The sequence below is a fragment of the Diabrotica undecimpunctata genome, chromosome 10 (genome assembly GCF_040954645.1).
Source record: "Diabrotica undecimpunctata isolate CICGRU chromosome 10, icDiaUnde3, whole genome shotgun sequence".
NCBI classification, from domain to species: domain Eukaryota; kingdom Metazoa; phylum Arthropoda; class Insecta; order Coleoptera; family Chrysomelidae; genus Diabrotica; species Diabrotica undecimpunctata.
This window is the reverse complement of record NC_092812.1, coordinates 76,565,783-76,579,344: the sequence shown is the minus strand read 5'-3', so window position 1 is coordinate 76,579,344 and position 13,562 is coordinate 76,565,783. Positions and strand designations below refer to the sequence as shown.

General features: G+C 34.9%; 1 protein-coding gene across 1 annotated transcript; it reads right to left on the bottom strand.

Moving 5' to 3' along the window:
- Window positions 1-12,241: 12,241 nt before the first annotated feature.
- On the bottom strand, window positions 12,242-13,324 carry LOC140451775 (uncharacterized). The gene has a single exon (XM_072545628.1). It carries the CDS (start codon window positions 13,322-13,324, stop codon window positions 12,242-12,244), a length of 1,083 nt encoding a protein of 360 aa, XP_072401729.1.
- Between the last annotated feature and the right edge of the window lie 238 nt (window positions 13,325-13,562).

Sequence of the window (13,562 nt, the reverse complement as noted above, 5' to 3'; positions counted from 1 at the left end):
GGATACAGTGTAAGCACAAGTAGCCCCAGGAGGTCTGCAGGGGGAGTTCTATCTCCTCTCTTGTGGATCTGGTCATGGGTGGGCTAACAGACATTATTTCCTGCTCATCTTAACCCAGGGCAACTTTATTCGAACAGTCGGAGATATAATGCAACAGACACTGACTGTAGTTACAGAATGGACTTTAAATGAAGGACTTAATAAGCCCTCAGAAGTCCAAAATTATGAAATTTACCAGGAGGCATTTAGAGGTATTAGGTCCTCTAATATCAAATGGGGTCTAAATTTGGTGAGTGCAGGAAAGCCTTCTTCTTATTGTGCCGTATCCTTTCGAAGGTTGGCGATCCAAATAGCAATTGTAGCTTTGAAAACTGCTGCCCGAAATATTGCTGTAGATGAGCGGCCAATCCATCTCCACTGCTTTCAGCCATGAGTTCTGACATCTTCTTGCTGAAGGAGCTCTGTACTTTACCTTTTATTATAATTCTCATCTGATTATTTAGATTATAGACTAGACTAAGGTCTGATCTTGTAAAAAATGTCTAACTACCGAATTTATTATATTTCGTAGTTCTTGTGCGTTGCTTGCTATTAGGACGGTATCATCAGCGTACCTGATATTGTCTAGGCTGGTTCCGTTAATATTGATTCCATCTTCCGTCGTCTAACGTTTCTCTGAATATAGATTCCGAATCGCCATCATCATTGGCTCAAAGTGGGTCTTGGCCTGTTAAGGATCAGCTTCCATTCCTTATTATTCTTCGCCTTGGTTTTCCAATTTCGTAATCTTAACCCTCGTTAGTCGTCTTCCATCTGGTCTTTAAATCGTGATCTGGGCTTGACTCTTCTCCTCACTCCATCTGGTACTTGGGTATAAATGCGTTTCGGCGGCTCCATCTCTCGTTCATTCTCTCATAGATTCCGAATACACGTTAAATAATAGCGGTGACAAAACGTAACCATGTTGCACTGATCGTTGTATTCATATATCTTTTGATGTTGTGTGCTCTATTTCAATTGTTGCCTTTTTATGCCAATATAGTTTTGAGATAATTTGCCAGTCTTGTTCGTCAATTGCAATGGTTCTTAGAATTGTCATCATCTTTTGATGGTTAACGCAGTCAAATGCTTTTCAATAATCAATAAAACAGCCATGTGTCTGCATCGTTGTGTTAACACATTTAAGGAAAAAGCATCTTCTCGTGCTCCTAATCCGTTTCGAAATCCGAATTGAGTGTCACTCATCTGAAACTCACTTATAAATTCGTAAATGGATGATTCTGAGAAAAGTTTTAAGGACATAAGACATCAAGCTTAATATTCGATAGTCATCGTGTTGCAAGGAATTCGGTTTTTTTGGTAACGTTACGAATGTTGACTTTATCCAGTCTGATGGTACTTTACATGTGTCATATATCTTATTGAATAGTGCTGTTATCAAGTCTAGGCTTTTACTTTATTTGTCTGCAATTAATTTAAGTAGTTCATTGATATTGTCTAGACCGGTGGCTTTTCCATTTTTCTGACTTTTTGCTGCATAAATAACTTCTTCTTTGATTATATTTGGACCTCCCATTTATTCTATCATCTGTGGAGTGTATTGTTTCCAAAAGTTTTATTTAAAAATCCTTTATAGAAGGTATATAATTTTAAAAAACCCTGTCGGGCTACATCACAGAACGTTTTCTGACTAAAAAGTTTATCATCAGTGTATTACCAGATATATATGAGTCAAGTCGCTAAATATTTTGTACAAATCCTTAAAATGGTACAAAATTTATTACGTGTTACATTTTTGTTGAAAATATGGTGTGATGTTAAAGTTCTTAATAGATACCCTGCATGGCAAGGTAAGACTCCCAACAGGGATTGCTGCTGGCCCTGAGATAATGTCTCTAAATGGGTTCTAGATGGCAACTGATTAAAAAATGTTATTATGTATTTGTAGATTTTAAAATGTTTAATTCCTCTGCTATCTTACGCAAATTTGGGTGACCAAAGCGACAAAATTGCAGTAATAAAATCTCTTAAGCGGCCACTATGCTACTCGCAAAGTTGATCAAAGTTCAGCGAGTACGAGAGTGTAGACAGGTACTTCACGCGACTTCGCTTCGCCTCGTTCTACTTCCGTTCTGTGTCGGTTTTTCGCGTCCAATTCAAAGAGCCCGAAGTTCGAATACGAAGTGTCACACTACATTACTTGACGTCACGAGTGTGTAGAGAGTCACCTCGCCTCGATTAACTTCACTTCGACACTTCGTCCAAAGAACTTCGATCGAGAGTGTAGACGGCGTTTTACAATAGCGAAATTTGTAAACTAATGGTAAGATGAATCTAATATTTTGACATTTGACGTTTGAATGTTGGTACTATCTAAATATGGTGGTGATTTGTAATAAGTAGCGCCATTCAAATGTTAGGCTTATTTAGTGATGTGGTATTTAGAGAAGCAAAACTAACGTATATTAAAATAAATCAGATAGTTGAGAATATCATTTTGTCCAGATATCTCAAATCTAATATAACTAAACTAAATATCAGTTATATAGAATCCACTAATAACTACTCGCAATGTATGCATTTTGCCAACTGAAACACTTTGTATAATATGTATACTCGTAAAGCTCGATCACATCAATACAGCTGTGCAGAGCTACGTAAGAGCAGAATGTTGTGATGAAACGTAATTTAGACATAGCAGGCTGCTCTTCATATACGCATACTCTAGCGATTCGCTCAATTTTAATACTGTTCTATTACATAGATATGCCTATATTACAATTCTATATATGATAATCTAAAACATACTTTAATATTTATTTGTATTATACTGTTTCTTGATACTTTTTTTTTCCGGATTTATAGGTCGTGGTATGGAATTATTTCTCACAAATATTATCAAAGGCGAAACAGCAACGACAGGAACTGTTTCAGCAAGCAGACGACAAGTTTTGAAACAGTTGTTGTTCGAAAATTTTAATACTGAATTTGTGCATAAACAACTTGATGCCTTAGTTGAAGAAAATTCATTAGTAAACCAATAAGTTGGTCCATCTTGTACGGATCATGCCCCACATATGATCAATGGATGAAAGATCGGGAGACCTAGCTAGCCCAGAAAGATCGATTACTCTAGGTTAACGAAAGAACCTGGTAGTAATTACTGCCATATGAGGTCTGCATTATCCAGCTCGAAAATTGAGTTTTCTAGTTGTTGAAGATATGGTATAGCAACTGATTCTATCATATTATGAATGTCGCCCTGAGCTTTTATGTTTTTCCAATGAATCCTAATGGACAACAACGTCCATATTTATATAATTTCATCCAGTAACATAACCTCCTAGTATACTCTGTCTGAACTTCTAAATAAAAGCGATTATGGAATGAAATATTATGGAAAGCGAGAAACTACTCCGAATCGGTACTTGGCATATAAAATCCTTAAACACGAGAGAACAAGAAATAACTAAAGAACTGACAAAAAAATAGGAGTATATAATATGTATAAAAAATATATACAGTGGTATTACGCATGAAACCAGAGCCAAAGAAGAAATCATCCTCTTAGTGCATAGAAAATTTATACTCCAAGTAAAAGACTGTCAATATATCTTTGAAAGAATTTAGTTAGTGTAAAAATTAAACTAGATGTTAAAAGTTTAAATGTGATAACAATTTATACATCTCTGTATGATGTGGACGTGAGGACAGCCAAGATGTCAATACAGCCAAAGCTTCTACGAATGCCTCTAAAATACAATAAACAAGACCTCATAAAAAGGAATATTATGATCAATATGAGTAATTTGGATAAAATAAAGATATAATGAAAATATTCTTCTTCTCTTCGCTCTACAACTCTTTGTAAGTTTTGACATGTTTAACAATATTCTTCTATTCTGCCCTATCAGATTCTTTTCTTCTCCACTGCTTGATGTTCATGTCTTTAAAGTCATCCTCTATATTGTACATCCATCTTTAAGAGGTCTTCCTCTTGTTGTTTATACTTGGGGTTTCCATTACTGGATTACTTTTACAACTCGATTATTCAGCATTTTTTTAAAGGACTAAGCTAGTCTAATATCTGTAACTTTATACTAATTCGACTAGTTTTTTGTTCATTTTAATTCTCCGCATTCTTCTTAGTTGATTTTCATCAGTGGTTGAGATAGTCAACATTTCGCATCCATATATGACCACTGGCCTGATAACTGTTTTATAGATTCTTATCTTAGACCGTGGATTTAACAATTTGCTTTCATTAAATCATCATCATTCTGGCTTTATAACCCTGCGTGGGTCCTAGTCTCCTCAAGAATTTGTCTTCAGTGATCCCTATTCATCGCCAAGTACCATTTCCCATATTTCTCATATCTTCATCGATATTATCAAGGAACCTTATTCTGGGTCTTTCTCTTTTTCTCTGAACAATGGTTGCATCAAGGGCCGTTTTTCTAGCTGGTTCATTTTTTTCCATACGTATTACATGCCCTCTTCACCTCAGATATTATATCTTAATATATTTTACGATATCTGGTTCCTTGTACATTCTATAAAATTCGAAGTTCTATCATCTTCTCCACACGCCTTGTCATTCATTCACTCATTGTTTCGTAGGGTTTTATTTTTGTATTTCTCGATATAATTGTGGATTTAAGGAGGAGATTGAGCCCAAAATAGCATATGTTGGCCGTGCAAATTCTGCGGTTATTATAGTATTATTTCCAGTGTTAACGAGCGCTCCTAGGTATACAAATTCGTTCACTGCTTCGATGATGTCGTTTTCTTATAACAAGTGGCTGTAGGATTTGTGGTTGCGAGCTTATTTTCATGTATCATATTGTTGGTGTTTAGTATTAAACATATTTTTGTAAATGATTCTTTTAGTTGTGTCATAAACGAATTACTTGTTCCACTGCCAAATTGAGCAGTATACAGGAGAGAGGGTCTTCCAGGCGCAGCAAGTTATTTATTTTAAAAGATTTAGACAGTTCCCCCTGAATTTGTACTCTACATTCAACTTTTTCAAGAGTTAGTTTTGTTAAATTTACCAACTGATTCGGTATTCGGTATTGAACATTTCTCTTCTATTCACAGAGTCGTAGGCTGCTTTGTAGTCTATAAATGTGTGATGAGTATCTATGCCATATTCCAGTGTTTTTTATAAAATTTGTTTCAGGTTTGCAATCTGATGAATTGTCGATTTACCACCTCTGAAACCAGTCTAGTATTTTCCTACTATCCGTTTTACATATGCTGCCATAGGGTGGTATTGTGGAAAATATTTTATACGCTGCATTTAGAAGCATAATTCCTCTATAGTTAGAGCATTCAAAGATATATCCTTTTTTGTGTATGGTGTAAAGTATTCCAATATTCCAATCGCTGGAGTGGGATTTCTGTGTCCATATTTCTTTTATGAGCTGCTGTAGTGCCAATTTCTGCTGTCATTTACTATTAAGCTCAGGTAGGGAAGGCTGGAAGTATATTCGTTGATATGATTCCCTAGCATCTTTTTGTTTTGGCTTATAGTGGCAATATAACTAGCAAATGCGCATATTTGAGAAGATCTTGTATTTATACAGCCAGCGATATCTAGTTTTTTAACAATGGCTTCCAAAGTTAGATTAAAAAGTACTGCTGATAAGGCACTGCCTTATCAGCAGTACTTGACACCACTGGAATTGTATGTATTTAAGACCGACTCTTAAAAATGATTATAGAAGACCACATCAGTGCTTTAAGTAAGCTCTATTTGTATAATACTGATGAAATACCTAAAGAATGGCTGAACTCTGTTTTTATAGCAATTCCGAAGAAACAGCGGGTAAAAGGTATGCTCTGGGTACCTGTGAGGCACTTTTTAGCTTAAATTATAAAGGCTTTGGCTCTTTCGTACAGATATACGTATCATAAAAAACTTATATTAAAAGCAGAAAGCTGTGGTTTGAGCCGATGGGAGATTAATAGACGAATGTTACATTCAAAGAGGCCTCAAAAATGGATGCATTCTCTCCTTGCTGTTATTCAATATTTACTCGAATATAATTTTTAAACAGGCTTTACAAGATAAAGATTTTGGAGTGAAAATCAATGGTCAACTGATTAATAATCTTAGATACACTGACTACACTGTCATCTTGTGCGATAGTCTCCAGGGCCTTCAAGGGTTGATGGATTGCGTAAATACCACATGAAGAGAAATAGGTCTGAAAATGAATGTTTCTAAGAAAAAAATTATTATATTCAGTCACCTACCTCACCACAATGCTTCCCTACAGATAGATCAACAAAACATTGAGAGAGTTATTCACTTTAAATATGTGAGATGCTACATTACACACCAACTAGACCAAAGTAAAAAGATCAAGGGTAGAATTGAAGCAGTTCGCACAAAGTTTCTAAAAATGTCATCATTCTTCTTGGACCACTGCTTAAACCTAAAATTACGTCAAAGAATGATCAAATGTTATATTTTGTGAGTGTTGTTCCATGACACTGTAACCTGGCCTCTGGAGACTGATACGATCAATCGCCTAAATGCTCCTAATGCCCTGGACGGCGATGCAAACCAACGAAGCTGTCATAAATAGAGTAAATGCCGTTTGTGAGTTAGTAAAACTATTTAAATAAGAAAGATTTCTTACCTAGGACATTTTCGTAGAGAAAACCAATGCAGAAGCCTTCAGCTGAACATAAGACGTACAATCGAGGGTTGCAGAGGTTCGAGAGAACTTAGAAGTAAAACTACAAGAAAAAAGGACTGATCCAACAGCAAGCCATTTATGTGCAACTGTTGCTATTTATTGTTAAGAGGTATTCTTTTTGAGCTGTACTTCCTCGAAAAGCACCAGTACCTTTACGGGGTTGTTATCTGTGCTGTGTGGTCGCCATACCAACTCACAAGTAATACGAATGCATTTCTCCCAATCGTATTGGCAATTTGCCAATAAAAAGATGGAAAACTTCAGTATTAAATGTAAAAGCTATGCCTGGATTATACTGTGGATTAGATCATAAGCTGCTAAAAATGAACTGCAGGGTTAAACTATACACAACTAGAAAAATACATCAGACAAAACAGCTAAGAATAAATAGTACAGAAGAATTTTAGATAAAACTGAAAAACAAAGAAAAACCACAAATATTGGGAGACATAAATAAAACGTGGAATGGAATAAAAACCTGAATACATTCAGCATAAAAAGAATGCACACCGCGTAAAACCCCAAAAAAACAAACATTGGATGTCAGGGAAAACCTTGACTTGGTAGAAAAAAGAAGAGTTATGCTATAACATACCACAAAAACACTAAGCAACACTCAAGAAATAGCGGAATTGATCAGGAAAATAAAATGTATGTGCACCAGAGATAAAAGCAACCATATAAATAACATGTGTCAAGAACTACTAGAGCAACGTGCAAACCGCCATGAAAGTCATGAACCATTTAAAAAAAGTTTTGGCTCGACAGTTCAAACCGCAACTGCAACGCATTCAAGACTATAATGGAGAAGTAAAAACCGTTTAAAAAAAAATTATACAAAGACACTTCAAAAGATGCACCAGTCTTAGAACATAAAAAACATGCAATCACAGAGGTAAAACTAATAATCTTACGAACAACAGTAGAGAAGGCTCTCAACCAACTAACAAACAAAAAATCTCCAAGGATCGATGGCATACCAGCGAAGACTCTAAATCCAATGGGCGAGATTAGCATAGATGTAATACTGGATATGTGCAACATGATATGAATCAGTGAACGGCCCTATCCATAAAAATGGATCACTAACCATATGCAGGAATTGCAGAACTATTGCCCTTATTCCTCATGCAAGCAAAATCCTGCTACATATAATCAATGAACAGCTAAAGAACTTTTTACTTCCAGAGGTAGCCGAAGAAAAATACGGATTGGTACGAGGGAGCAGATACTGAACACCAGACAGATAGTACAAAAAGCAAGAGAACACAACATACCAATATTGCTGTGTTTCATAGATTACACAAAGGCTTTCGAATCAGTAAAATGGGATCCCCTTTAAAGATTATTGGAAAATATGGGATTATCTAACCACCTAGTTAACAAATCTGTATGATAAAAACTCAGCCAAAATTAAAATACACGGAATATATTTAGATGCGTTCAAAACAAAGAAAGGATATAGACAGAGCTGCATACTACACCATTAGTTTGCAACATATATTCTGTATATATAATGAGAAAAGGACTAGACAAGTGAAATAGAGGAATCACTATAGGATGCAGAAAAATTAGTAACATGCGATACGCAGATGACACACTTATACTAGCAGCGAATGAAGTCGAAATGATTAACATCACCGAATGGCTAAGCGAAGAATTTGGACTTCAGATCAACACGAGAAATACAAAAAAAGTGACGAAATTCGAAATTGTAGACAGATTTGTATACCATCTGGGGCTCCGTGATAACCAACAATGGCGATTGCTCTTTAGAAATCAAGCGTAAACTAGCAATGGCCCGAACCGCAATGCCCTTATTTTTCCCATTTCTACATACACAGCTGAAACATGAACTCTCAAAATATCGATAGGAGTAAGATTAAATCCTTCGAAATATGGTATATAGAAGAATTCTACGCGTGTCCTGGATAGAACATAGAATCAACCTGTCAATTCTGGAAGAGCTTCATATAAAAGACAGGCTATTAAAAAAAGTAAACCAAGTACACCTAAATTACTTCGGCCACATAGCGAGAAGAACGGGGACCATGGAAATATTATACTACTATGAAATCAGTTTCAGAACCTCTTTAACGCATTATTCGTCAAAATTCATAATTCTTTTCTATTTTACTAAAAATGTATACTGATCGAATTATCGAGTCATACCTGATCATCTCTTCTGCTTAATCACAGAAAAAAAATTTTCATCCAATATTTAATTTGTTAATAATCCACTTCAGATGTCTTCCTCAAGGTTGTGTAACTAAGATTTATAAAAAATCACTTTAAAAAATGATTGGTGCGACTAAGTTATTTGTAAAGTTTGTTTAGCAGAAAATGGTTGACTTCAATTAGTGCGGTCGTAAATATTGTTAAATTTATCTGACTTGGCCCATTGTTAAGACCGGTCCGGAGCGATAAGCAAATGAGGTAGACAGAGTTGGTCTTTTGACAATTAACACTGACTAGACGGTACTCGTATAATAAAGCAAAGGATCCACAAAATTTACAATAATTAAGACGACAAAAACAAAAAACGGAAGTAAAATATATTGCTTTGCCTTATATACCCGAAATTAATGTTTTCAAATGAGTTTTAACATAAATTTAATCTATTTTAATTGCTAAGATTATAGAAAAACAAACATTAATAATAATTTGTGGTTCTGAAAAGAACCGTTTTTTTTTAATCGTAACATTTGTAGATTTGATGACAGTATCACTCCACACATAGTTCTGTTCCTTATCGCTATCCTCATCCTCATATTATGATCTACATGAACATATTAATTTTCTTTACTTTACTTAATACGTGTCGGACTGAATTTCTCCAACTACTTGGTGTAATGAAATGCAAAACCTTTATAAACTAGGTTTTAATATACAAGAAATTAGCATTATTTTGTTTGAATGAATAACATGACAATTACATATGACATTAACTAAAACTAAGATGACAAATGACAAACACAGTTCACAGACCACAGGACATTCACCCCAGCTTTATTTTTGAAAGTCTTTAAGGTAAGCAGGAGTGTTTCTTTCCCTGGTACCTCTTCTAATAAGACTGTCTTTATTTTCTTCCTTTAAAACACTTTCAATATTACCTTGATCTTCCAGAACGTTAACAGGAGAAATATTTGGATTTTCCTCACATATACTCAATCTAGGGCTTGGTGGATCTTTGATAAACTGTTCATTAGAAACAGCAGATTCCGATCCACTAACACAGTCCAGTAGAGATGCATCTCCTCGTGGTGCAAGTTGTCTTAAGGCTACTGTTGTTTCTTTACCATCTTCACGTCTAACAACAGCATAGTTTAGATTTGCTTCAATTAGCTGTACTTCTTCAACGAGGGGTTCATATTTGGACTGCCTCACATTTTTTTTCATAAATACTTTTCCGGGGGTTATCAACCATGAAGGAAGCGCAGCTCCATTTATAGCTTTTCTGGAATGATGAAACATTCGCTCATGAGGTGTACTGTTTGTAGATGTACACAAAAGAGAACGAATTGAATGAAGAGCTATCTCAACTACTTCTTCCCACTGTTCAGTTTTTAAATGTTTAGATTTTAAAGCAAGGGAAATAGTTTTCCATATAATTCCATTAAATCTTTCTGTCTGGCCATTGCCTTCAGGATTGTAAGATGTTGTTCGGCTTGTAGGTATTCCTTGTGAATGGAGAAATGTTTTGACTTCTTGAGACATAAATGCCCCCCCTTGATCTGAATGGATATAACTAGGCATTCCAAATAAAGAGAATAAGTTTGTAAGATACTTCACAACAGTTTTCGCTGAAACATCTTGACATGGATATACAAAGGGGAATCGAGAATATTCGTCAACAATTATTAGGATATATTTGTTATGAGATCTAGATGAAAGCGGTCCTTTAAAATCCAGAGACAATCTTTCAAAAGGCGAAGTAGCTTTAATTAATCTCCCTTGAGTTTTCAAAAACTTTGGTTTTATTTCTGCACAGATAGGACAGTGATTGGTCATTTCACGGACTTCATCAATAGTATATGGTAAGTTACGTGTCTTTATCCAATGGACCATTCTGGTGATTCCTGGATGACACAAGGATTGATGTAGTTCAAATAGACTTGGTCGAGGATTTATTGAACAGCTCACTCGTGAGAAAGTATCTGGCACTACATTCTCAACTCCTGGTCGGTACTGAATATCGAAACTGTACCATGATAATTCAAGGCGTCATCTGATAATCTTCTCATTTTTTATCTTACTAGTGTGGCGCATATTGAACATAAAAGAGACAGACTTTTGATCAGTTATAAATCGAAAATGTTTACCTATCAAGAAATGTCTCCATTTTCTAAGAGCTTCCACTATTGCATAAGCCTCTTTTTCCACTGATGAATGATTTCTTTCTCTTTTTGATAAGGTTCTTGAAAAGAAAGCAACATGTCTTCCTCCTTGGCTAAAAGAAGCAACAATACAAAAATCTGAAGCATCAGATTCAACGATAAAAGGAATCTTGTCATCAATCGTAGTAACGGCTGAAGAAATAATTTCAGATTTAAGAATTTGGAAAGCTTCAGCTGCTTGTTCTGTCAAAGGAAAAGTATTGCATGTGACTAGTTTTTGTATCTTTTCTGAAAATTTTGGGATAAATTTGGAATAATGTGCAATTATTCCGACAGCTCTCTTTAGTGATTGTGAATCGTTTGGTAAGGGTAACTTCTTTAATGGTTCAAGTCTTTCAGGATCAGGTTTTAAGGTCTGATTTTCTATTTGATAACCCAAAAGTTTGATTGAATTTAGTGTATAAGAACTTTTATTTTGATTTATTGTTAGATTGTATTTCTTCGCTACTTCCATAAATTTATTAAGATTTTCATTATGTTGTTGATGATTTAATCCACAAACCGTAATGTCATCAAGATATGCATATACACCTTTTAAATGTTCAGATTTAATAATACCATCGATAACCCTTTGAAAACAAGCCACTCCGTTGGTTACCCCAAAAGGAATCCGGCAAAATTGGTATAGTTGGCCATTGGCTTCAAAAGCAGTGTATATTTTCTCTTCATTTTTGATTGGAATTTGATGGTATGCATTTTTAAGATGAATAGTACTGAAGACAGAATATCTTGCTACTTTTCTAACAATATCTTCAACATCTGGGAGAGGATAGGCATCTAAGTAAGTAAATTTATTAATCGTTTGTGAATAATCTACCACCATTCGCTTTTTGTGTGTTTCACTTTTTATAATAAGTACTTGTGCAGGCCAAGGAGAGTTGCTTTCTTCTATGATTCCATTCAATAGCAGATACTGTATCTCGTCAGATATGAATTTTCTATCTTCAGTTGAAAATTTTCTTGATTTAGTTGCCCTCGGTTTGCAATCATTTGATAGATTGGAGAATAATTTGGGTGGCTCTATATTTAAGTATGCCAAACTACAAATGTTATCTATACGATCAATAACTAAAGGCATTTTTGAGCCAGCAAAAGTGATTTCTAGAGAAGAATGTTGCTTAAGCAAGTCATGACCTATAACTCATCAGCACATAAATCTTGAATTATTGATAATTTGACATTTTTATAGGAATGTTCGTTTATTTCTAAATTAACAAAGCAGTGTCCTGAGATAGTCGTTCTGAGTGCTGTTGAAGTCATTATTATGCTTGCATGACTTCTAAATGTTTTCACGTTTATAGACAATGCATAATTCTTACTGATATATGACTCAGAACTACCTGTGTCTATTAAACTTTCAGTTGTATTTCCATTCAACTTTATCTCAGTAACACTTTTAGATAAGCATTGAGAGGCAGCAGCAAGATTTCTAACATTGGAACTAGATGTAGTAGTAGCTAAAACAGCAACTGATACTGAATTGGGCATCTGAAGCCTACATACCTTGGAAAAATGTCCAACTTTCGAGCATTTCTTACAAACTTTGTGTTTAGCAGGGCATAGGCTACGAGGATGCCTTTCAGTTGATCCACAAAAGTAACATTTCCAACTTTTCACAGCAGCAGAAGTATAATTAGTGTGCTCTCTGGTTTCGGAAGAAATTGCATTAATAATTTGTACAGGAGTTGTATAAGCCTCAGAGTGTTTTGAAGCTGACTCCAGAGACTGGGCTTTCACTATGGCATCTTGCAGAGTAATAGTGTTGTTTTCTAGTAAATGTTGTCTTATGTCATTAGAAAGAATGCCATTAATAAAAGAGTCTCTTATATAATCTTCTCTATTTTGGTCTACAGAAACGGCTAGAAAATTACAGTCTTTGGAAAGCACTTTAAGATGTTGAACGTATTGACCTATATTTTCACCAGTTTGTTGTTTTTTTGTCATTAGGATATGTCTGGCAAAAATTTCATTTTTGGGTTTAACAAAAGCTGCTTCGAGAATACTTTTGGCTTCAGAATACTTTCTACAATCAGAGATGAGTTCATAGATATTGTTGCTCACGTAATTTACCAGTAGTTTGAATTTCTCCTCTTCTGAAACATCAATCATAGAGGAAATAAAGTTTTCAAAGGTAGCTTTCCAATGCATCCATTCTTGAGACGATCTAGGAGAGTTAGGATCTGCATCGAATCTGTCTGGTCGTAGTAGCTTATCCATATTTGATATTTCTTTGTATATTAAATTGTAATGAAATGCAAAACCTTTATAAACTAGGTTTTAATATACAAGAAATTAGCATTTTTTTGTTTGAATAAATAACATGACAATTACATATGACATTAACTAAAACTAAGATGACAAATGACAAACACAGTTCACAGACCACAGGACACTTGGAAGAATATCATTGACACATTTTCTTATTAACTCTACAACAGTACTATTTAACGTTGGA